General features: G+C 38.1%; 9 protein-coding genes and 1 non-coding gene across 10 annotated transcripts; 4 read left to right on the forward strand and 6 right to left on the reverse strand.

The window, feature by feature from the left end:
• Nucleotides 1–206: 206 nt before the first annotated feature.
• KLLA0_F11462g (uncharacterized protein) lies at nucleotides 207–1,070 on the reverse strand (the record flags this gene model as incomplete). Its single annotated transcript, XM_455602.1, has 1 exon — nucleotides 207–1,070. The coding sequence occupies one exon, from the start codon at nucleotides 1,068–1,070 to the stop codon at nucleotides 207–209; it is 864 nt and encodes a 287-aa protein (XP_455602.1).
• Nucleotides 1,071–1,788: 718 nt separating this feature from the next.
• On the forward strand, nucleotides 1,789–4,326 carry PXA1 (ATP-binding cassette long-chain fatty acid transporter PXA1; the record flags this gene model as incomplete). Its single annotated transcript, XM_455603.1, has 1 exon — nucleotides 1,789–4,326. One exon carries the CDS (start codon nucleotides 1,789–1,791, stop codon nucleotides 4,324–4,326), a length of 2,538 nt encoding a protein of 845 aa, XP_455603.1.
• Nucleotides 4,327–4,566: 240 nt separating this feature from the next.
• Nucleotides 4,567–5,901, reverse strand: NOP53 (Nop53p; the record flags this gene model as incomplete). Its single annotated transcript, XM_455604.1, has 1 exon — nucleotides 4,567–5,901. One exon carries the CDS (start codon nucleotides 5,899–5,901, stop codon nucleotides 4,567–4,569), a length of 1,335 nt encoding a protein of 444 aa, XP_455604.1.
• Nucleotides 5,902–6,324: 423 nt separating this feature from the next.
• HPR1 (Hpr1p) lies at nucleotides 6,325–8,586 on the reverse strand (the record flags this gene model as incomplete). The annotated part of the gene is made up of 1 exon (XM_455605.1): nucleotides 6,325–8,586. The coding sequence occupies one exon, from the start codon at nucleotides 8,584–8,586 to the stop codon at nucleotides 6,325–6,327; it is 2,262 nt and encodes a 753-aa protein (XP_455605.1).
• A 405-nt stretch (nucleotides 8,587–8,991) lies between these two features.
• AVL9 (Avl9p) lies at nucleotides 8,992–10,683 on the forward strand (the record flags this gene model as incomplete). Its single annotated transcript, XM_455606.1, has 1 exon — nucleotides 8,992–10,683. One exon carries the CDS (start codon nucleotides 8,992–8,994, stop codon nucleotides 10,681–10,683), a length of 1,692 nt encoding a protein of 563 aa, XP_455606.1.
• Nucleotides 10,684–10,792: 109 nt separating this feature from the next.
• RGP1 (Rgp1p) lies at nucleotides 10,793–12,586 on the reverse strand (the record flags this gene model as incomplete). The annotated part of the gene is made up of 1 exon (XM_455607.1): nucleotides 10,793–12,586. One exon carries the CDS (start codon nucleotides 12,584–12,586, stop codon nucleotides 10,793–10,795), a length of 1,794 nt encoding a protein of 597 aa, XP_455607.1.
• Nucleotides 12,587–13,030: 444 nt separating this feature from the next.
• KLLA0_F11594r lies at nucleotides 13,031–13,120 on the reverse strand. The gene is given in 2 exon segments: nucleotides 13,031–13,067; nucleotides 13,083–13,120. It is a non-coding gene; the product is annotated as a tRNA-Arg (tRNA).
• Nucleotides 13,121–13,432: 312 nt separating this feature from the next.
• Nucleotides 13,433–13,849, forward strand: SLM4 (Slm4p; the record flags this gene model as incomplete). Its single annotated transcript, XM_455608.1, has 1 exon — nucleotides 13,433–13,849. The coding sequence occupies one exon, from the start codon at nucleotides 13,433–13,435 to the stop codon at nucleotides 13,847–13,849; it is 417 nt and encodes a 138-aa protein (XP_455608.1).
• A 604-nt stretch (nucleotides 13,850–14,453) lies between these two features.
• On the forward strand, nucleotides 14,454–16,331 carry DBF4 (protein serine/threonine kinase activating protein DBF4; the record flags this gene model as incomplete). Its single annotated transcript, XM_455609.1, has 1 exon — nucleotides 14,454–16,331. One exon carries the CDS (start codon nucleotides 14,454–14,456, stop codon nucleotides 16,329–16,331), a length of 1,878 nt encoding a protein of 625 aa, XP_455609.1.
• A 1,458-nt stretch (nucleotides 16,332–17,789) lies between these two features.
• Nucleotides 17,790–18,914, reverse strand: KLLA0_F11682g (C2H2-type zinc finger protein; the record flags this gene model as incomplete). Its single annotated transcript, XM_455610.1, has 1 exon — nucleotides 17,790–18,914. One exon carries the CDS (start codon nucleotides 18,912–18,914, stop codon nucleotides 17,790–17,792), a length of 1,125 nt encoding a protein of 374 aa, XP_455610.1.
• Between the last annotated feature and the right edge of the window lie 3,513 nt (nucleotides 18,915–22,427).

Here is a 22,427-nt window from a genome sequence, read left to right on the forward strand (position 1 = left end):
GCTGCATTTGAATTTTAGGCCTGTGAATCTTTAAGTCTATTTTATACAGCACCTAGAAAAAAAGATAGATATGCGGATAGAAAGATAGATAGAGATAGAGATAGGCCATATGACTCATTCGATACGTTAAGGCTATATACACGTACACTAGATCGAATTAAACTAGATCTCATTTGACTCAATGCGGCAAGTGGCAAATCAAAAGTTCAAAATCCATTTTCCTTAATGAAACCGGTGACCATTTTGAATAACTCCTTTTGTGAATCTTCTTCCGGAACGGCATGAGTTGCACCCTTGATAAGACCGGAATTCTTCGACCATAACTTCTTATCCACGAAACATTGCCATCTTTGCAATAGTTCAAGCGGTTTCCCATTATTTGGATAGCATTCATCCTTCTCGGACAATGCAATAAGGAATGGGTCTTTGATGTAACCAAATGTGATTTCCAATTTTTCATCAGAGAGATCTGATGAAAAGAAGTCATCGTCACCATCGGGCAACAACAACGAACACCATCTATAAGCAGTTATCGGCGTATCTAACATACACTCAGCGTGCTTCGAAGACAATAATTCCTCTGGTTTCCCTGCATCAACCAAAGCTTTAGCTTCTGCATTCAATTTTGATAACAACGGTTGAGGAATCACAGTGCTACCAAATTCTCTATCAGAAACGGCTGCCTGCAATATCCCACCGGAAATCTTGCCCGGATGATGCAACAAATAGTGGATCGTGTTTTGAGATCCAGTGGAATGACCCATCAACAGCACCATTTCTCTCCCATCCTTCTTCAAATAATCTACCAACGAGTCAATCTCTTCGTCATCACGTTTCAAAGAACCAGTTCCAAACCCGATATAACTACTGGTTATCTGAATTTGGACCAAAGAGTAGCCCAATGGATCCAATGCCTTGGCTAACCCTTGCAAATAAGGAACAGTCAACAATCCATCGGTAAGTCCACCAACGAATATCAAGGCTTTCGATTTACCAATCGGGTCAAATTCAAAAGCTACTCTTTTTTCCTTAAAAAGATGCAAGGTGCCAGGAACTTTTGTGCTAGACATCTTTTGATTTCACCGTATCCTCAATTAACTGCACCGATCTCAATTGAGCAGTACATATACATTCGTCCTACTCTCACTACCAGAAACATCTCTGGTAAGCATATACTCATTATCAATGAGCACTTATACATTCTTACTTTCAGATAGATAGAGAGAAAGGGTGATTGATATGCAGGGCGGGAATAAAAACTCTTGGCGGACATAGGAAAAAAGAATTTGATCACGTGATGAATCACGTGATTTACCTCTTTTTCCCCGCTTTTATTATTTCCTGCTGATTGCGTCTCTGGCAAGGGAAGAATCCCCCGGTTTTAAGACTTTCGTCTCCGGATTGCTAATATCTGATGAAAGGCTTGAAGAGGAGTCCGGGCAATAGTTAGTGACGTCCGTCACTCAGTTGCCACTCAAACTTTAGTTATGGAGAATTAAATGGCTATAATTAAGTACGATCAAACATCTCCAAATGATTTAAACCCTGAAATTACGATTACGACATTTTATTAGTGATAGAAACCCTGGATATTTCACATTTAAAGAGACAAGTAACCTGACTTTTAATCTAACCAGTTGCCTTAGTCTGAAATAGTTTGAAACAAGAAGTTTCGTTCCTGGAGCTCTCTATAAGTTTTGTTAGCGACAAGTCAGTTTGACATATTAAGTCTCCTTATGGAAACAAGAACTAAAAAAAAAACAACTAGTTTGATATAACACGCAAAAGATGCCTGATATATCGGTGAAAGTTAAGCTCACTAAATTACTTGTTCAGCTTCATTATCATATTTTGAGGTTGGACCTTCGAAATGTAAAACCAAAGGGGTATTTGTCTACTTTGTTGCGACATTGTTTGACGTTGGTTAGAAGTTCTTCGGAAATAGGACAAGGATTAGGGTCAAGAAATGACAAATTTAGGAGACATGCAAAGTTAATTCTTTGGGTATTTGCTACTATCGGTATAAGTTCTTCAGTTGGTACAGTTTTCTGGGTCAATAGGGTGATAGCATATTGGAGGAACAAGAAGAATGCCCGAGTTACATCACATTCTGTTGCCAAGAACCAATTACTGCAAAATGGCACTCGTGAGTTGTACATTTCAGATGGCAGCAAGGATAAGAAAATAGTGGTTACGCCGACTGAGAAGGATCAATATGAACACGATAAGTACCTTTTCAAGAATTTGGAAAGGGATGTTAAATCGCAATTGTTCAATTCTAAATTCCTTCAACAGTTGAATGTGCTTTCCACGATCTTGATACCGAAATTCTTGCATAAGAATAGTTTGATGCTTTCAGCCCAGATTTTCTTTCTAATATTGCGCACATGGTTATCGTTGATGGTGGCTAGGTTGGATGGTCAGATTGTGAGGGATATCATCTCTGGTCAGCCAAGAAAATTTGTGATTGATATGGCATGTTGGTTCTTCATAGCGTTCCCTGCTTCTTACACGAACAGTGCTATCAAATACATACAAAGAAAATTAAGCTTAAACTTTAGGTCTCGATTGACCAGGTACATCCATGATATGTATCTTGATAAGAGGTTGGTATTTTATAAGACAGCGTTCGATAACGAAGCTACCAGTTCAATTATTGCAAATATCGATAATTCTATCACTAACGATGTACAAAAATTCTGTGACGCTATCACGAATGTATTTGCTAACGTTGCAAAACCAGTTATCGACCTTGTATTCTTTTCCATATATTTAAGGGATTCGTTGGGGTCCTTTGGTGTCATCGGAATATTCCTGAACTATTTTTTGACAGGATACGTTTTAAGGAAGTATTCTCCACCTTTGGGTAAATTGGTAAGTTTGAGATCAAGTTCCGAAGGTGACTACTATAACTACCATTTGAATATGATCAATAACAGTGAGGAAATTGCCTTTTATCAGGGCACGAGTGTGGAAAGAAGTAAAGTCAATACGCTATATGACAAATTGATGGATCAAATGCTACTTGTCGATCGGTCAAAGGTTGAATACAACATCATTGAAGATTACATTTTGAAATATACCTGGTCAGCATGGGGTTATGTTTTTGCTTCTATCCCAATTGTACTTCGTACATGGGCTTCAGAGGAAACTAGTGAATCTGCCAATATGAAAGATTTTATCATGAACAAAAGATTAATGTTATCGCTAGCAGATGCAGGAACTAGGTTGATGCATTCTATCAAGGATATCTCACAGTTAACAGGTTATACCAATAGAGTGTTTGTTTTGTTGAAAGTCTTACATAGGGTCCATGACTCCAACTTTGACTACGGGATGGTCAGTAGCTTTGATGAAGCAGAATTGAATGCAACTTCTACCACGGTGGTTTCGAACGGCAAAACTGCTATTAGAGGAACTGTGCAGCATGATTTCAATGGTATCAGATTCGAAAATATTGACGTGGTTATTCCATCTGCTAGAGGGATTAACGGTACTACTTTGGTGAAGGGTCTTACCTTTCAAATCCCAGCAGTTATTAATCCAGAGCCTTCGTCATCAAAGCAAGTTTCATTAGCTAATGTTAGAGATCCATTGGATCAATCAAGGTTTATGATCAATCATGGCATGGGTAGTAGTTTGTTGATTCTCGGACCAAACAGTTGTGGTAAGAGCTCCATTGAAAGGATTTTGACTGAAATTTGGCCAATTTATAACAAGAATGGGTTACTTTCAACCCCACCAAGTCACGATTTATTCTGTGTACCTCAACGTCCATATTTCATTCAGGGAGGTACCTTCAGAGACCAAATAATTTATCCAATGACTTATGAACAATTCCATGAAAGGGGACATAAAGACACATATTTGGTTCAGATACTACGCGAAGTTAGATTGGACTATTTGTTGAAGAGAGATCGGGGTCTAAATTATTTCGATGCAATTGCTGACTGGAAGGATGTTTTAAGTGGGGGAGAGAAGCAAAGAATGAACTTCACAAGAATAATGTTCCACAGACCAAGGTTCGTTGTTTTAGACGAAGCCACTAACGCTATCAGTGTTGATATGGAAGATCATCTTTTTACCATGTTGAAGAGATACAGATTCAACTTCATATCCATCTCTCAACGCCCGTCTTTGATAAAATACCATGACTACCTATTGGAATTGACTAACGGAACTGATTGGAGCCTACAGGCATTAGGGTCAGACGAAGCTATTTTATCAATCGAAAATGAGATTGAAACCCTAAACCAAAAGCTAACAAAGGTAAAAGAATGGGAAAGGCAGAGAGATGAACTACAGGCAAAGTTGACATTGGTGTGAAAAATTGGTTTGAAAATTTAAATCTGCCAAGTCAAATGAACTATTCTTGGTGTGTAGTTCAATCAGTAGTAAAAGTGTCGGATATTGTATTCATTACTATTATATAATATAATCACAGAGTTAATGAATCTATTAATATTTTGCTCTATATAAATTATGCAAGAAAAGCACAGGTACGTCTGTGTATTTTATTGTACAAATGGTACGGAATGATGTATAGAAAGAAAAGAGCAAATTAATCTATTTGAAGTCCTTGTAAGTCCATTTCTCAGTGACTCTTGGTTTATATCTTCTACCTTTTCTAATAGGGATACGAGATTCTACCCTACCAGAACTTTGTAATGCTCTCACAGTGTCATATAGCAGATTACCTTCTGGTCTTAATTTTCTTAATGAATCTGATAGTTCATCTGAGAATTTCACCTCTAAATTGTCTTCCATGACGGAATGTTTAGTACCAAGCTTATGCTTCTTGTTCTTTTTAACTTTTCCGGCTGTAGAGACCGGATTTGGGACGGTGGATTCCACTTCCTGCTGAATTTCCTCTAATTTTTCAAGTTTGAGAACCTTTTCCTTCAATTTCTTTAATTCTTGCTGAAGTTTGACTTTTTCTTCGTGTCTTCTTTGTTTATTTCTCTGATATTTCGTTTTCTTTTTATTCTTAGTTGCTGGATTCAGAGACAACTTAGTCTCTTCTCCCTCTTCTGAAAGGTCTTTATCATCAAGTTCTGATTCATTTTCTTCTTCTGAATCGGAGTCCTCTTCCTCCTTATCTTCAATAGTATCCATCAAGTGTTGAATTCGTTGTTTATATTGTTCTAAAGCTATCCTGCGCTGTTCATTTATCAGCTCACCCTCATATTCAGTACTTATAAGAGCCTCCCATTCTTCTTTGCTTGGATTATATGACTTTCCTGCATGTGGAATGACATCTCTTTCTTTGACAATTTCTGGCACGCGAGCAATGGAATCCGGCTTAACAGTTGCGACGGACCAACTAGTTGTAGACTGTTTTAAGAATCCATTTGGAAGTTTCTCTACTTCTTCTGGTGCTATCTTAAGCTTCAGTCCAGATGGTACTTTAACCTCCTTACCAGCATCTTCGCCCCATAAATCAAGGGATCCTGACTTCACAAGACCTTCTTTTGCAACTCTTGCTTTCAACTTACTTTCACCAATTTTTTTACCAGCTAAAGCAAGTAATCTGTCCAGTTCTTTCTTTGATACCCCTTGGATCTTATCATGTTTCTTGTTAGCAGTCTTTGGGTTGGTTAGAGCAGGCACTTTGGATTTAGACTTGATAGACTCCAAAATCTCGGTTGACTTCAGAGTTTTCTTGATTGCTTTCCTCTTCACTAATTTCTGCTTTAAAACTTGGTCACCCTCAGTATCAACCGCAAAAAGCGCATCATCGCTAAGTTCTGTCAAATTCTGCTTACCATGAGTAGTCTCAAGGATCTGCTTCTCTTCGAGCTTGCGTTCCACATCGCTTATATCAATATTCTTTCTCCATGCCTTCTTACCTTTACGAGAAGATTGTTTGTACTGAGCTGGTCTGTCCTTAGATCCCGCCATAACTAACTATTTTGTCTGTTTGTTTGAGGTGGATTGTCCTGAATAGTATGGTAAGGATTAGTAAAACGATACGCCAGTCCCCGAGTATTAATTGTGTACTTGAATTCATCTCATCGCATCGCATCTCATCTCTTTTTTTTTTTTTCATCTTATTGGCATCGGATTGTCTAAATGAAAAATTGACATAAAAAAAAAGAAATATGATTATTCTCCGGGTAACATTCACTTTCGAAGCAAAGTAAAGGATATCGATTCATAATAGACAAGGAGATAGCTGTCGAATGTCAATTAGGAGAGGAATAGTCTAGAATCGTGTGATATTGATAAGTAACATCTGTAATTGATAAAATAAATGATTCTTCAATCGAATTATATGCTATATATTTGAACGGATGTCTGAAAAAATATTACTGTATTGTTAGCCTACTCCGTGTGGGAGCTTCCTTCATGTTCTTTCGGCACCTCTACTTCTGTTTCTGTACTTTCTATTGTTTTAAGCTCTGTTGGTTCAGATTCAAGCGCTTTTTCCTTTTGAGCCTCAGCGTCAGCATCTGGTTCTTCAACTTCTTCCTCAAGTTTTTGTTTCTTCGAAACAGCTTGTTCTTCTTCATTCCCGTCAGCCTCTGGACTATCGTGTCTTCTCTTTAGTGAATCATTATCTTGATCATCAGGCGAAGTTGTTTTATCATTTTTTCCATTTTCCAGAGTTTCTCTTTGACTTTTTATCTTCGCTTGAAGTAGATCTTTCCTTTCTTGTTCCTTGTCTTTGAAAAACTGTTCAGCCTCGGCGACTTGTTCGGAATGTTTCTTCTTTTTTGACTCTATTCTTTCGGCTAGCCGTCTTTTCTTAGATTCGATATCATTCCTAATGAGTTCTTCATTGGCGAACCCCGCCAGAGTAGTTTTTTCGCTGACCTTATTAAACTCAAACAAGTATTTCGGCCTCAAAGATCTTAGATTCTGCCATTGTTTTACTATGACATTATCAGTAGTGGTTTCATCACCATCAGTTTTTTCAGTTTTATCCTTGTATTCGGATATTATAGTGTCATATAGTTCTGAGGGATCTTGTCTATTGTTTTCTGAATACTTTCTCGCTAAATCTAAGCCTGATTGCACTTTCCATAGACCGTCTAATTTCTTATTGCCGAGTTTAATCCATCCGAATTTCTTGAATGCATTATTAGCTGTTGGTACGGTAATCAAATCAGAGGACCAATGAATGTCTTTCAAATTTGAGAAATCACCGACTTTTTGATTGAGTGCATCCAATTCATTCTGAGCTAGATGATTCAACAATTCATAAAATTGACGATCCCTAATTTCATAAAATGAAGAAATTCTGTTTAACTTCTTCGTTAAGAAATTGATAGCAGAATCGTTTTTATTTAGCACGTTGTCTCCATATTCAACACGCCATTTCGATGAATGGGACAATGAACTCTGATTAAAGATTTTGCCATAGTAGTGAACCAATGTATCATTGGAAATAATTTCCTTCAATAAGTAAAAAGTCAAATAAACTTGCGATATGACCAATTTCCTGAAATAGTCATATTCATATGCTTCAATCCGATCCTGAAAAGATCTAAGATCAAATAAGTCTAATTCTAACGGTAGCAATTGGATGATATTTTCTGACTTCGTAGATTCTAAATTGAATTCCTTCCAGAACTCAACTTTGGATGGGAAAATTGAATTTCTTGAGTCATCTGGTTCATCGTAAACGTTATCGATAAAGTTTAAAGGGTAGAAATCTTTACCATTAACCGCAGCTTCTTGTTTAGCATGCTTTTCATTTTTTCCTTTTATCAAATTGTATAGTTCGGTTTCATAGACAAAGATCTCATCAACAAATCGATGAACGACAGGTTCGAGTGTGAGTTTGTCCCTTGGATGAGAGAATAGCCAATGCAATGGATGAAGGAAGAAATCATCACAAATTTTCGTCCAATCAGAGAGAATAGTAGGAGATGAAGGCAAAGCCGGTAAGTGTGGAGCCCAAAACGTTTCAGGATATTCATCCGTAATTTTTGCCCTTCGATTAATATTGCAATGGTCATTAATAGGTATTAGCTGCGATATCCACCATAATAATTTATGCACAAGCTCGAAATGATTAGGTGTGATGAAGAGAGAATGAGAATCGATGTTCTTGAAAAAAGTATCAATGCTGAAGAAAAGTTTTGCAGCTGGAGGCCTTATTCCCATTTTCAAGTTTGTTCCTCCATTAGATACAGGTTCCTTCGATAGGCCTTCTAAGTACCATGACAATCTTGATCTTAGGTACGTATAGAATTGCCCCAGTTCATGCGGGAAGGTTAATGTCAGGATACAAGTTGCAGTTAGGTCAAAGAATAATGCGGCCCATACCTTAGATTCATCCTCCTCCCCAACGTACTTTAAATGATAACAAAAGTCCAGTAAGACGCTTAGTTTGCGCATGTCTGTGTCTCCAGCATTTGTCACCAATTCGTTTAACAGCCCTTTCAATAGTAACTCTCTTTTACCTAATGATAGTTCCGTATCTAAAGAAAAAGAGCTGGATAGCACACCTTCAGAAATGTTCTCACGTTTCAAAGGTTCAGACAGCACATTTTCAGGGATTGGTCTTTCTGGGTCTTCATACAACTTAATCTGCAATTGATCCACAATTTCGGCAAGTGAGCTCTCGAGATCTTCCATCTTACTTTTAGGTTATCAATCTGCTTCAACCAATTCTTGAATAATAGCTGTTCTCTAGAGGAAAAACAAGATAATAACGCTAGCTCGATTGACTCCACGAACTATAAGGTTTTCCTCCCAAAATAGTTGGAAGACCACATTGTAGCTATAGCTATTCAGTAGGCTTTACCAATGTCAAAATTTCATAACAGTTGCTGAAATTTGTATATCACGTGACCAAGTTTTTGAACGTGAAATGTTAGACCTTTAATATTATCAGGAACTGGGAATATGATGCTTTAAGAGACACTGGAATGTTAAACGACCAACACTGTACTGTTTCATTGGGTTTTTTGCACAGCTGAGCCATACAGAACTAACCAGAAGTACCAATTCCTTGCATTATATATTGGACGTTCGAAGGACATGAATAACAACGTTGTGTTTGGGTGTGGTCTGGTAGACTTTCATCATACTCGAGGGCCAGAGATAGAATATTGGTACGACGGTGGAACAACAGCGTTGAATGTTAATAATTTATGGGAATATTTACCCTTCCAGGCCCTTCCAGATGGTGCGCATTCTTACGAACAGAGTTTTACATATTTTACCTTGCTTTATGATGAAGTGAATAAAAAATGTTGTTCTAGTGTGGGAGATTCCCTAAAAGATGGTGACCAAAGTGGACGATATAGTACGTTTTTTGCGATAAGTTGCTCCAAACAAATTCAGAGTGATACTTTGATAAAGAAACCGAAAGATGTCATACGGTCCACTGTTCAGAAGTCCCTTGTAGTAGTCTGCAGGAAACCAATTTTGGGACAGATTAAAGACAAATTGGCAATAATTACCAATGCGTTGTTTATGCAAAGAGATTTCACAGATAAGACGATTATAGACACATTATATTCTAACTTGAACTCAATTGAGTATGATGATCATGATGAAAGCCATCTTTATGTTGGGTTAAATTTAAGAAAGACCGTGTATGATCTACGGAAGGAAGTATTAGTTATTTTGAAAGCCATATTGCTAGAGAAGAAGGTTTTGTTCTATGGAAATGACGTGGAACAACTTTGTAACATTCAATTTGCGTTTATCAGTTTAATACCGTGTTTGCTCAGTAATATTCAAGACTGCGGCTCTCCTATGCTTGACACATATTCTAAAAATATGACCATGGTAAATTCATTCAAATCAAGCGATAGAGGATCTGTATTACGATTTTTAGGCTTCCCGTTGCAAATATTCACAAAAGGAGGATTTTTTTCTCCGTATGTCCCTCTACAACAGATGAACGACTTAACGGCCTCGGTCACAAAGTGGTTTGTTGCAGGAACTTCTAATACACTTCTCTTGGAGCAAAGCAAAACCCTATGCGATCTTCTTGTCAATATAGATGATTCCACTGTTCAAATTATGAACAAAAAGGATAAAGATTTGCATCAAGCATTGCAATTGAGTCAAAGTGATAAAAAATGGATGGATGTCGTCATCCAATCTGTACTGAAGAGTTGGAACCAAGACGACTACTCTACGTTGAGAAATTCGCAATTTGAAGGAAGCGAGGACTATATTCGTTGGCAATTTGAGGACTACCTTTCAGGGTTAGTTCTAACAGTAAAATTACTGGAATTCACGAAGAAATATAAAAACAATGCCGCTCTACTCAAAACTGTGGACGATTTAGCCACTACGGAACAGACTATTAATCAGTACAACTCTACTTGGGTTCGTGATTGGCAACACACAAATAATTATAGAATCTTCAAACAGTATACTGATGATCGCTTATTCGATGTTTTCGACAGCAGACATCCCTATAGAGGATCGGATGCCATGGCGGTTGTACAGCAAAGGTTCAACAAGATATTCTCTCGAAAGGAGAAGGGAGAGGACAAGAGCAGAGAAAGGCACCCGGAAGGTGAAATTGTCAATAAAGGAGGCATGAAAGACCACAACCGAGGGAATTGGTTCAAGAAAAAGGAAAAAAAAGGCTATCAAAATGATGGTCCTGAGAGCATTGCAACGACTGATCCGTTGATCTTATCTAAAGATGATACTCAACCGACCGTGGCCGACATTCCAGGTGAGATAACGGAAAACCCATGGAGGTAGAAACCTTGGAACATTTCTCGTGTAACTTTTATTTAAAGGCAAGTGAATATATAAAGTATTTACAAGCTTCTGGTTCAATTCATTTCTTTTGGTCTTGTTACTGGGGCTTTTACCAGCCTGCTAGCTGTTTTTCTGTAGGCAAAACTGTAAGGGGCACGTGAAATACGAAATCGTATCCCTCCATGTCTCTTTTGGCATGGTATAGGGTACCTTTTCGGTCCTCATAGGTTTTACTCAATGATATTTCAGTGTTTTGCTCAGCTAATGGAATCATGACAAATTTAAATGTTAGCATCCATTTAAGTTGAAATATGTTTGTTTTAAATTGACTAGTAATGTAAGTCGTGGGAGAGCATTGAGGAATAAGTTTCATGCAAATCTTATCGCAATTATCGAAATTTGTAGCGTGAGTTTCGTAGACTAAAGTTCCCGAAGGCTTCTTCTTTGAGATATTTTCATCTGACGAGAATTTTGGATTAATCAACTCAAATGTTTCGATGGATGCTGTCACAGCAGTCACTTTAAAATTGGAATTATCTTCTACATTTTTCAAGTCAAGTATTATATCGATTTGATCGGAAACAGAGTACGCTGGTTTGGAGAGTTCTAAATTACAAATGAACTTATCATTCATTTTTACAACATACTCAGTTTGTAATGACTGCAACTGCGATAGTAGCGAAGAATTGCTTTGCGTCTCATCAATAGAGTTCTCTGGGATACCTGTAAAATAAAATTGCGACAAGTTCATTCGGACTGAGGTTGAGGGTTCTGTTTCAAATTGTTGGCCTAATAATGAATCAATGGGTACGTCGGAATCATCATTTTCATTCCATTCTGAGACTACGTCTTTAAACTTTTGTTTCATGGCTTCAATCGAAGTTCCTGAAGGTTTCCCGATACTTGACACGCTCTTTCTTCTTATTTCTCTATCTAACTGGATGGATTGGCCTGTTAATTTCCTGGGTTTTGTAGATTTTATAGTACTCCCAACATCTTGAACTTTTCCCGGTGGTGTGATGAGTACTTCTCTATCAAGTGGCATCTCATATTGGCATATACTCTTATCAACAAACGGTTGTACAGAAATAGGGAAGTTGTAAAAGTGTTGGTGAGGGATATCTTCTGGAGCATTCACCGAAAGTCCCACCTGTACGACATATGATATATTGAAATGAGCAGAGTTCGTATAAGAAGGCGGAAGATCTTTCCCTAATTGGTCCGTCTTGAACTTGAATAACCTAGTTTCGCCCGGCCCTAAAATCAATTCGGAGAATAAAAGCGTCTGTGGTATAAGTAAGAATGGCGCTTTTATCCAATCACCGGTATCGATGGTCTCCGTAGACATCAAAGGGGCCACCTTCCGTGATATTTCGTCCATGCTCGTATCGAAGAAAGATGAAATGACGGTAGACATTGGGGAATTTTCATCAGTACTTGCGTTTTTGGAACCAATTCCTACCAATTGATGAACATTGGATCCTGTGTTTAGCATATCTGTATTTATTATTGCCTCATCCATAGAACACTGTCCGACGATTTGCACGAAGCAAGACATTAGATCCACGGGATTATGGAACTGCAATTTCTTCTTCAAAGCAAAAATTTGTTCCTGCAAAGCTTCATCTTTATACTTGTCTTCTTGCTGGAAAGTATTCCATAAAGTCCTCATTAACCATGGCTTGGACTCGTCATTATTCAGATTGGCCAAAAACTTATCCCTTTTTTCCTCAAACACGACAAGTTTCTTCTCTAAAGATTCTTTCTGATGTTGTGAGCCCAAATGCTTTAACCTTATCAATAAACATATCGGTTCGCCAGCGAAACAAGGATTAGATTCGTGAATGATTTCCAGTCGAATATTCCCTCCAACAACAGCACGGTCCCTTCTATGAAGATGCATTGAATCCAAAATTAGCAAGTCTCGAACAAGAAAAAAGAGCACAATCGCCTTCTATGACTATTGAATATGTTGAATCGTATGTTACTACTTCAGCCCCTTTTATCAGTGTATTCTCAAACACATAAACTATTTTCATCTCTTTCTTACTTCTATACAATGTTTATGATTGACAAAATCAGCATCTGAACCTTTAAATTTTGATCTCAAAACTGGTTTGAAATAAGTACACAGATTTCCATATTAAAGGCAAAAGATAAATGAAATAGATAAAGACCAAAAAAGTATATTACTTTACCTCTTGAGATGGGTGTTTTTTGTTCCCACCCTGAAACCCTTCTTAAGTAACAGCCGATTGTAGAAGGAACAAAATGTAGTTAGTACAGCGGGTTCCTAGAAATAGAAAGGTCTAATCTGGAAAAAAGTAAAAAAATAATGATACGAAATCTTCCCCGCCAGGACTCGAACCTGGAATCTTCTGGTTTCAGAAGTAGCTAACATCGTAGCCAGACGCCGTGACCATTGGGCCACGAGGAATAAGAAAACGCAATGATTAATTCATGTAAATTTTGGCCTAAGTAATAATGATAGTCACATGGACTGATTCCTGCCTAGAAATGGTTTGGGAAACCAAGTTTAGAACCTCAAGTTTTGGAATCATCGTAATGCAAACCAATTCTCAAAAACCGAATTTTGGTCTTATACAGCGGTTGAGGTTCCAAGGAAAGCACCGCCTACATTCTTTTGAAATAGTCAGCCTATTAGTTAGCCTGAATTGGACAGTTATCCTTTAATACCTCGTGGTGGTAGGACTTCATTAGCAACATTGTGGAAATAACCAATACAGAAATGTTACTAAGTGAGAATATTAAGGAATTACTTCAGGAGACAATAAAACCTGTACAATTACTCGAGGGAAGCACGCCTCCTCAGTATACCTCGATGATTATAACCAGTAAAGGCAGTATTCTATGGTACGTGAACGGAACAACGCCAGAAAGCTACAATTCCTCTCTAACAAACCTTAAAATGATGGCCTTGTTGATCAAGGATAAATGGTGCGAAGACCAAGATTTAACGGCCACTGATACAATTCACCATTTTGAACTGGAAGATCTACATATAGCACTGGCAAGAATCCCTGATAGTGAACTTTTGCTAGTTCTTATTGCTGGAAATGAGTTTCCAAACGGGCTTTTGGGACTGAAATTAAAATACGCTTTGCCAGCATTCCATGATTTAAAAGGATACAAACTTTCAAGCTAATTGATACTACAAGGTGTTATTATACTCACTTCGCATAGAGAAAATAGATGATGTACTCCATGTAACGATATATATATATCTCCAGTTATTGAATGAGATATGCATAGATGGTGCTTTACCCTAATGAACTGTGTTACCCGGATACTATTCGAAATAAATTCGCGAAAATTGACAAGGCCTTTAAAATTGTATGGAAAATATGATTGCCTAAACATTATATGCTTTATTTAACGTGATGCTATTCGATTGGATTTTAAAAGCTAAGTAGGTCAAGACCAGGACTGCTGAGCGCTGGCTTATTGAAGCGTAACTTCAAGTGGAATAGCCATTTCTGGAAGCACCTTTGAAAGCGAAGCGATCTATAGGCTCTTCCATCAAAAATTCTGCGAATTGAATCCGTTCGCTTGATTCACCAATATTATTCTGCATACAACATACCTTTTTAATTCACAAAAATTATTGGCAGAAAGTTGCAATTATACCAACGTTCAGGTTTTATTATCAAGTTCAAGCTATCACTTTTTGGTTGACCGAGTGCTAATCAGGAATTCGAAAGCAACTAGCAATCTACGCGCATAAAGCATCATTCGATAGCATCTGGAAGATGGCAAAAAATACACGGTCTCCTTTGAAGGAGAGTAACCCTAACACCATGGGTAATCACATACATAATCCGAAGAAGCGGTCACTTGATTTATTAGAATTGGAACAGTCGAACCGACAGAAACAGAGAACACTGAGGACCATAGAGGGAGCCATTGCACATGCACCAAACGCATTACTGAAAACTGTTCAAGGCGGAACTACAAACACATTTAATATCAATGCTACTGGTGTTAAATCAGGAGCACATGTTGGAGTTAATGACCCTGTGGCAGCTTCTGTTTCTGCTTCAGTGTCAGCGGGCGGTTCAATGATGCGCAACAGTAATGAACACGGAATAATCGGCGGTAACGGATCGCCTGCAATTGCTAACGCTAAGGCCCAGACGCAGCGTTTGAGTAATAAGGAATTGATAGACTGGCAGAATAACTGGAAGAAGATCATGAAACGCGATACTTTTATATATTTCGATTGTCCTGAGGTAGCTAATGACAATCGTAAGGATGTACTGCGTCGAGCATTCTCTACTTTGGGTGCGAAGGTAAAACAATTCTTTGATCATGAAGTAACAATTGTAATAACCTCGAGAAAGATAACGAATTACTCTCAATTACCAGATACAGATATACTTCAAAGGGCTCATAAGCGCGGATATATGAAAATATGGACCTTAGAGAAGGCCGCTAGGTTTTTGACGAATATGGATGTTGACTTGAAAGAAATGGAACGCGACAGTATTAGTGGGAAAAGCATTCCAGCGTCCAATTTACTGAATTTATTAGAAAGTGAAAAGCTCTTTGGTAGTAATGAGAGAGATCCAAAAACTAAAAGAGACGATTTGCATTACTTCAAGCATCCACACGTATACTTGTACGATTTAGCACAGATAAATGCACCATTGATCACATTAGAATGGAAAGCTCAAGATATCAATAATAAGAAGAAACATATATATCCAACCATCAAGCCTGGATCGTTTGGAAGATGTCCATTCCAAGGAGACGAAACTGCAGATGAATTGCAACCACGCAGGATAATCAAACGATACAAGAGAGATAAAGCTAATGAGTCGTATGCTATGAAGCTAAGGCTCCTATACCAGACAAGTGCAGAACCAGCCACATTGTCCTCTTCTGAAACTAGTGATTATGAAGGTGACGATGCAATATTATCATTCCCTGATCCTTCTTCAAAAGAACCTATCATACTTCCGTACCAGAACGTTTACAATAATTCTGGAGCTCAATATAATAAGTTGGTGAACTCAATGTCCAGATTCAAACAGCCAAAACTACCAAGAGGGGATACGTTTGATGATGATGAATTACCATATGGGAATGGTACTGGCACCATAGGTGGAACAGGTAGTTACAAGAACAAATTTCAACAGGAGATTCGGGCCAGTGGTGTACAATCAGTTGATGCCAACAGTAATGGCAACGCTACAGTTGGTAATGGATTAGAGCCTGCTAAGGCCTCTAATTTAAATAAAGATCTTCTCTCATTGAAAAAAATGGTTATCGAAAGAAAATCACTACTCAGTGCCAGTACTACTTCCACTTCCGCTAATACTGTCGGATCCGTTAATTCTGGCAAACTTCACAATCACAATATTGCAGCATCTGGTGTAAATCAAACAAATCCGACTTCTACGGTAAGCAAACAGCAACTACCCGCATTAACACCACAACGTTTACACCAGCCAATTGGTAGGCAAACTGCTGGATATTGTGAAAATTGTAAAGTCAAATACGACTCTTTAGAAGCGCATGTTAGCACTGAGAGGCATATAGCATTTGCAAGTAAGGATGAACACTTCCAAGGCGTTGATTCTATGATACAGTGCGTTCAGCAATTCAGAGATATTAATTCTGCATAGGCTTTACTTCATTTCAATTCAGTTCATATTCATATTATATCGGCACCGCTTATTAAATAGTACACCACATACCTACTTCATATTTTTATTGCATACAATCGAAAAATCGTTAAATAACGTCTTTCCGTGACTAGAATTTATAACTCGGTTTGAAATGAAACTATTCGACATCTGGTCCATGGGCAGTAGTTAATACTGTCACTACTAACACAACAGGTTCCAAAAAATTACCTACCCGTCCCAGCTGTAACGTCTAGAAAGTACAATCATGCACAGGTATGTTTAAAAGAAAACGCATTTCTCTGTTAGGCATGTTTGAAGACAAAAAATATTCACCGGATAAGATTTCTGACATTCTTCGTAAGGTGGGCAGTATACAGGCAATGCCGAACACTTTTCCTGTTGTTCGTTTCTATGCGAAAAAGTCGGATGATTGAGAAAAAATACTTCAACAATCTTAGTTAATTAGATTTCGGCGATGCTTCCTTATGTGGGGTCATCTGGAAGACACTTGCAACAGTTCGAGGGTAAAAAAGCGGGGTAGCTACGTTGCTCTCTAAACGGAAATTGGGGTCACAGGATCATCAGTGAACTTACCGCTAATTAACAGGCTGGAACTGCGATTACGTCTACGATCGAGAGTTGAGACTAAAAATGGGCTAAGTTCCATTTCCGATGTATGCTTAGCGGTTCTCACTGCGTACTTGCTGAAAAGGCCGTAGAGAAGACAAAACGGAAAAGAGACTGAAACAGTGAGACTTCACAGTCATAAAATAATCAGAGTGTCTTAAGGAATAGGACATGAGAATCGCATCAAGTGAATCAAGAATCGTATGATTTGAGGTATAGTTTTTATGCTTGCCTTCTTTCTGTTCCGAAGCCGCCGTTCTAACTGCAATTCGAATCTTGAAATTATCTTTTTCCTATTGTCATGCATAATCTTACTTTCATAATTTAGAACTCGAAAAAGACTTTGGTTTTAGAATGTTTATTCTACATCAGTTAGATAATAGTGAAAGCGTACACCTTCCTCCAATCGCCTAAACAAAGGGCACTAAAGCTGTGATGTATATTCGAATATTTATTTTCTAGATATTTGCTTGAGCGTAGTCTATATTTGAATGGAATTATTACTACAGAAAAAAAAAAAGGTTTATAGGAAGAATAAGACGAGTTGAAGCGAAGAGCTTAGTTGAATAGTCAAGTCTGTAATGATACGAAACGGGGAATGGAAACGGAAAAATAAAAGTTTGAGACAGAAATGAAGACTAATCCGTAAAAAAAAAAAATATAGAGCTTTCAAAGCAAAGCATCCATCGAGAAAAGAATAAAGAATCGTTAAAAACATCGAGCTGTTGGGCAAAGAAATTGTACATGATAAAAAGAATTGAAAGTGAAAGGGGAACGAGAAGGATAACAACAAAAGATAATAGTAGAATGCAAATAACCGGTAACAGCTCAAAAGCTCTTTGGTGATCTTGTTCTAGATTTTGCTTTTACCTTTGGGGTTTTAAGATGCAATTTATAATGCCTTAACATATTAGATTTAGCGTTGAATTGTTTATAACAGTTTGGATAAAGACATTTGTAAGGTTTGTCCCCTGTATGAATGTTCATATGCGTGCTTAAAGAGCTTGGTCTTGCAAAAGCCTTACCACATTCTGCACATCTATACTTGGAATTAGCAGTTGAATTTGAAGTGGATGTAAGCGATGACACAGAGGACGATGACGAGGAACGCATCGAGGCACCATAGTGGTTGTTTTGTTCATGAATAGAAGGGCACGTCGATAACGACTGTTTCATGCCTTGAGGTGCTGTATCTTCCAGCATAGGGAATATTGAGGGGGAAGCAATATTGAAGGCTCCTTCAAAACTTGACATGGAGTTAGCTCTTTCAGCAAACTCCGAGTCCATTTCGGATTCAGTGACAGAGTCTGAAACAGAGCCGGCCACCGATTCTGTCACTGAATTACCGCTCCTTGCATTTACATTTGTCGTATGAGTGCGTTTAGGTGGATGACATAGTTGAATGTTAGTACCGACTTGTTGAAGCTCGCTACTTTGCGACGGACGCTGAGATGAAGGCTGCGGTATGTTCTGAGGGTAATGTTGGTTAAGAGGATAGGCAATGTGATTGGTTTGCCATACGTTTCCAAATTGGTTTTCGTAGTTTGGGTCCCATAGGGACGCAGCGACAGATTCGTCACTGTTATGATCGGTGCCAGCACCTACACATGTATCCGTATGATTGTGATGATGATTGTGGTAATGATTGTGGTTATTTTGATGATGATGATGATATTGAGATTTATCATCATAAGGCATATCAGGCCCGCCATCATCGGGGACCCAGGCAGGCGCAGAGAATACTGACGCAAAAGTAGAGAAGTGAAATTTCAAAGACGGTTTGGTCAGTTTATACATCTCCAGTGCCGGATTCGTCGAGGGAAGACTCGATTCGTTCATCATCGATGCAAATACATCTAGAGGTACGGAATCCCTCCGCATCAGTTTCTTTTCGTGACTATTATCGTTGTAATTATACTTTGTTTTTGCATCACCTAAGTTGTATGTCATCATAGGTTTTCCAATATGAAAGGAAGAACAGTGCAAGAATATAAACAGAAAGATGATCGCTTAGTTTGTACGATGGTGTCTTGGAAAGAAAAGAGATGTTGATCTTATGGGTATCAAATCGAGAATAAATAAACCTTTTCCTTATATTATTGTTGGCAATTGCGGATATAAGCGTTTGTAACAGAGACTTTAATTGATTAAAACACCATCAACACTATCATATGTCAAATGGAAGCTAATGGGTTAAATCAAAGCCAAGCAAATTAGGTTGACAAAGTATCGTTAAGATAATATAAAGCTTGACAGATAACTTGATCAGAGGTCAGACTGTTCAGTACTAATTCGGTCTTTGTTAATCTAGCTCATCGACTTTTAATATTTTCATACATATATATAAAAATATACGTATGCTATATATAATAACAAAGTAACAAGCAAAACCCCAAGCCCAAACCCACGGACAGGAATAGGGCCCTTACTTCGTGCAGAAGGAACGGAAAACTTAAAAAGATTCATAGTTGAATATATAACAAATTGAAATCTGTATTCCAGACATGGAATCTGCGTAATGTCTGAGATCGCTCGCAGTCTGCAGAAAGCCAGAATTGAAAATTGGTATTAAGCAAAAAGAAATATAGTGAAAGTACCGGTGGAGAACGAAAAGAAGCTAAGGTAGAGAAGTAGAAGTAGCTAAACAAGATAGTCGAAAGCTCTGACAAAACGATGATGATGGGTCAGAAACGGAGACGTCTAGGAAAAGATGAGATTCGGCCGGTAATTGCTCAAGCTTGGGACGTTACCTCATCCAGACAGAAGAGAGAAAGGCATTAGCACGGTCTCTTGGTGATATTTTCAGAAAAAAAATCCGCCGCTAGAATATACTGCCTACTAGATCGAGCATGAGAAATGAAACACATTTAGAAGAAGAAGAACAAGAAAAGGAAGTAAATTAAATTCTAGATGGACGACGGGTTCGAATGGACCGGACAGTGGGTAAGTATGTCAGGCAGCGTGGCAGCAGTCAGTACGGGATAAATTATGATACCGAAGAATGTACTGTGTAGTAACAACTGGGCAGGAGGAATAATAACAAGGGAAAAAAATTAGGAAAACAGAGAAAGAAAATCCGCTGGCTGGCTTACATGCCCAGGATGAAGGTTGGCCTGCTGTAATATTACTTTAGTTTATGTCACGTTACGCCATGGCCAATTGACCTGCGACAATGTCAATACAGATAAGGAGTGTTTACCCTTAACGTGAAGTCTTTCATGTGCCTGTTCTTTTCACAGTAATCAAAAGACTGAGATGTCTTGATTTAGATAGCAGTGAAGAGCGGATCGACATAGCGCATTAGATAGCATTTGGGAGATCAGTTGAAGTTGCAATCGATCAGATAGAAATCCAGTTTCCTTTAAATCCCACAGTCAATTCCAACCCTAGATTTTTCAGTAGTGCAGAGTCATCTAATGAAACCTTTCTTTCTTTCTTTCTTTCTACGTTTCCGCTTCCATTCGTAGCTCACCTTGGATCTCATTCAATCCTCCAGATTTCAATTCTGCTAGTAAGTAAACAGAGAAGTAATTTTAAACGGTACAAGTACTCTATCAAGACGCTTCCATCATGCTTGGCCGAGTTATCCGCAGATGAAGAAAGAGTAAAGAAAAGAGAAACGATCGTAGAAATACTGCTCGAAAGTGAGAGCTGCGGATGTTTATTGTTTATTGGCGGTTTCGCGAGCTTTTCTAACACAGTCAAGGGAATGCGGAGGAATGGGAAAATAGGGAAAAACATCTGATCTTTTCTTGGAACATTCTTTCACTTGAAAAACACACTGGCCCGTTGTGTTGTTGCATGTTATTGAGGTAAATTACAGAAGGAAACTAAAACACAAAATGAAGGTTTCGAATCTACAAAGAAAGCTCGTAGAGACAAAAGTACGGGCATTTCTAGAAGCACAGAAAAAGAAGTATACGGTTCGACGTACTGTTCTTTTTTGTGGAAGATGCAATTATTCATTTCCATTGACGATTTGTCTCTAAGAGATTACACATATACAGTTGTGCAGAGGATACAAACACGTGGAAAATGGTGACCTCTTTTGTTTAGTTTTTGAGAAATACTGCAGTAGGAACTCTAAAGACAAACGGGTGGGGAGTGGGGGGGAGGGGGAGGGAACAGTGATAAAAAAGGGCGAACAACTGTTAGATTTGGTTGTCGGAGTTCTAGTTTCGTTCGTTAAAAATCCATGTAAAAGGCAAACGAGTTGCCTATTGAATCAATGCACAATTTCAAAAGCCCAAAAGAAAAAAATGAATCACTATTCTGTAAAGAGAAAACAAAACGAATCTTTGCGAGATAGGAAGAAAATATAGAAGGAAAGAATTCAAGAAATCGTCGTAGAATCTATCGTGTGGAAAAAAGTTGGAATCTACGTCTCCATTTTCCACCGCTGTTGCTGTCTTTGCTAAGGTAACAACAGCCAGGGAATATTGTTTCTGAAACAATAATGGTGTTATTTTTTGTGTCAATTGGCAATCGTAATCTAGAACCTGAAAGATCGCATTACGCAGTGGCAATTATAATGGACTCGATGCCGTAGGTTCACACCATTTGAAGCTCATCGTTTCGGCGAAGATTGGGGTGTTCTCCCTTAAATGAAGGCTAATCTCAGAAAGAAGGTAACTGTTCCGAAACAGCCATCAACAAAAAAAAGAAAAAAAACAACAACAATAAATTGTTCAATTTCTACCACACGAATGTCTTGACGTGTCTCTTCATATTCGGCATAATCCTGTTTCGGTATGTCCCGTTGGTTCCTGTAGTTTTCTACTGCCAAATTTCGTTCGAGGGATATTCTAAATTTTTTTCTTTCTCGACGCTCCGCTGTTTATGAGCACAGGAAAAAATACTATCTGAAAGAAAAACAGATGCAATACCCGGACTTTAGCCATCATCACATTTACCTGCATAGCACGTAGACGCGTAAACGTTGGCTTGTCTATGGATAATAAAAAAACAAAAAACTTTAAGCGTAGTAATCAACGGGTATTGGACGTTGCATCATATGATTTTCCTATTGCAGCAACGGTACGTGTATATTCTTATGCATACTATGATGCAATGTATGGTAATAACATCGTTACCTCTTTTCGAAGTTTACCATTCCTTCTCGATGATTCATTTATTACTAAGTGATAATTGCTCATTACCGCGCAGATAAGTTCCACATACGAAAAATATGAAGCGGGTTTAAAAAAGAAGGTAAATCCAAGAAAAAGAAAAAGAAGATGGAACAGTTATATGAGATTCTACTAAATGTACCTTAGTTGCTATCGTTATGCTAGACGCTTTGGAACCGAAATCAAGAACCATGGGAAAGAAGTAGACCATAGACACTTACGGAGTGTACTCACATGTTTAGCAATTAACTAATTTTTTTCTGGAACCGTTGTCCACATTCGTGCGCAACTTGCAGTTGCATTTAAAAATTCTTCATTCATTCCGGCAAATTTCAGG

This window comes from Kluyveromyces lactis (assembly GCF_000002515.2).
Source record: "Kluyveromyces lactis strain NRRL Y-1140 chromosome F complete sequence".
NCBI lineage: Eukaryota > Fungi > Ascomycota > Saccharomycetes > Saccharomycetales > Saccharomycetaceae > Kluyveromyces > Kluyveromyces lactis.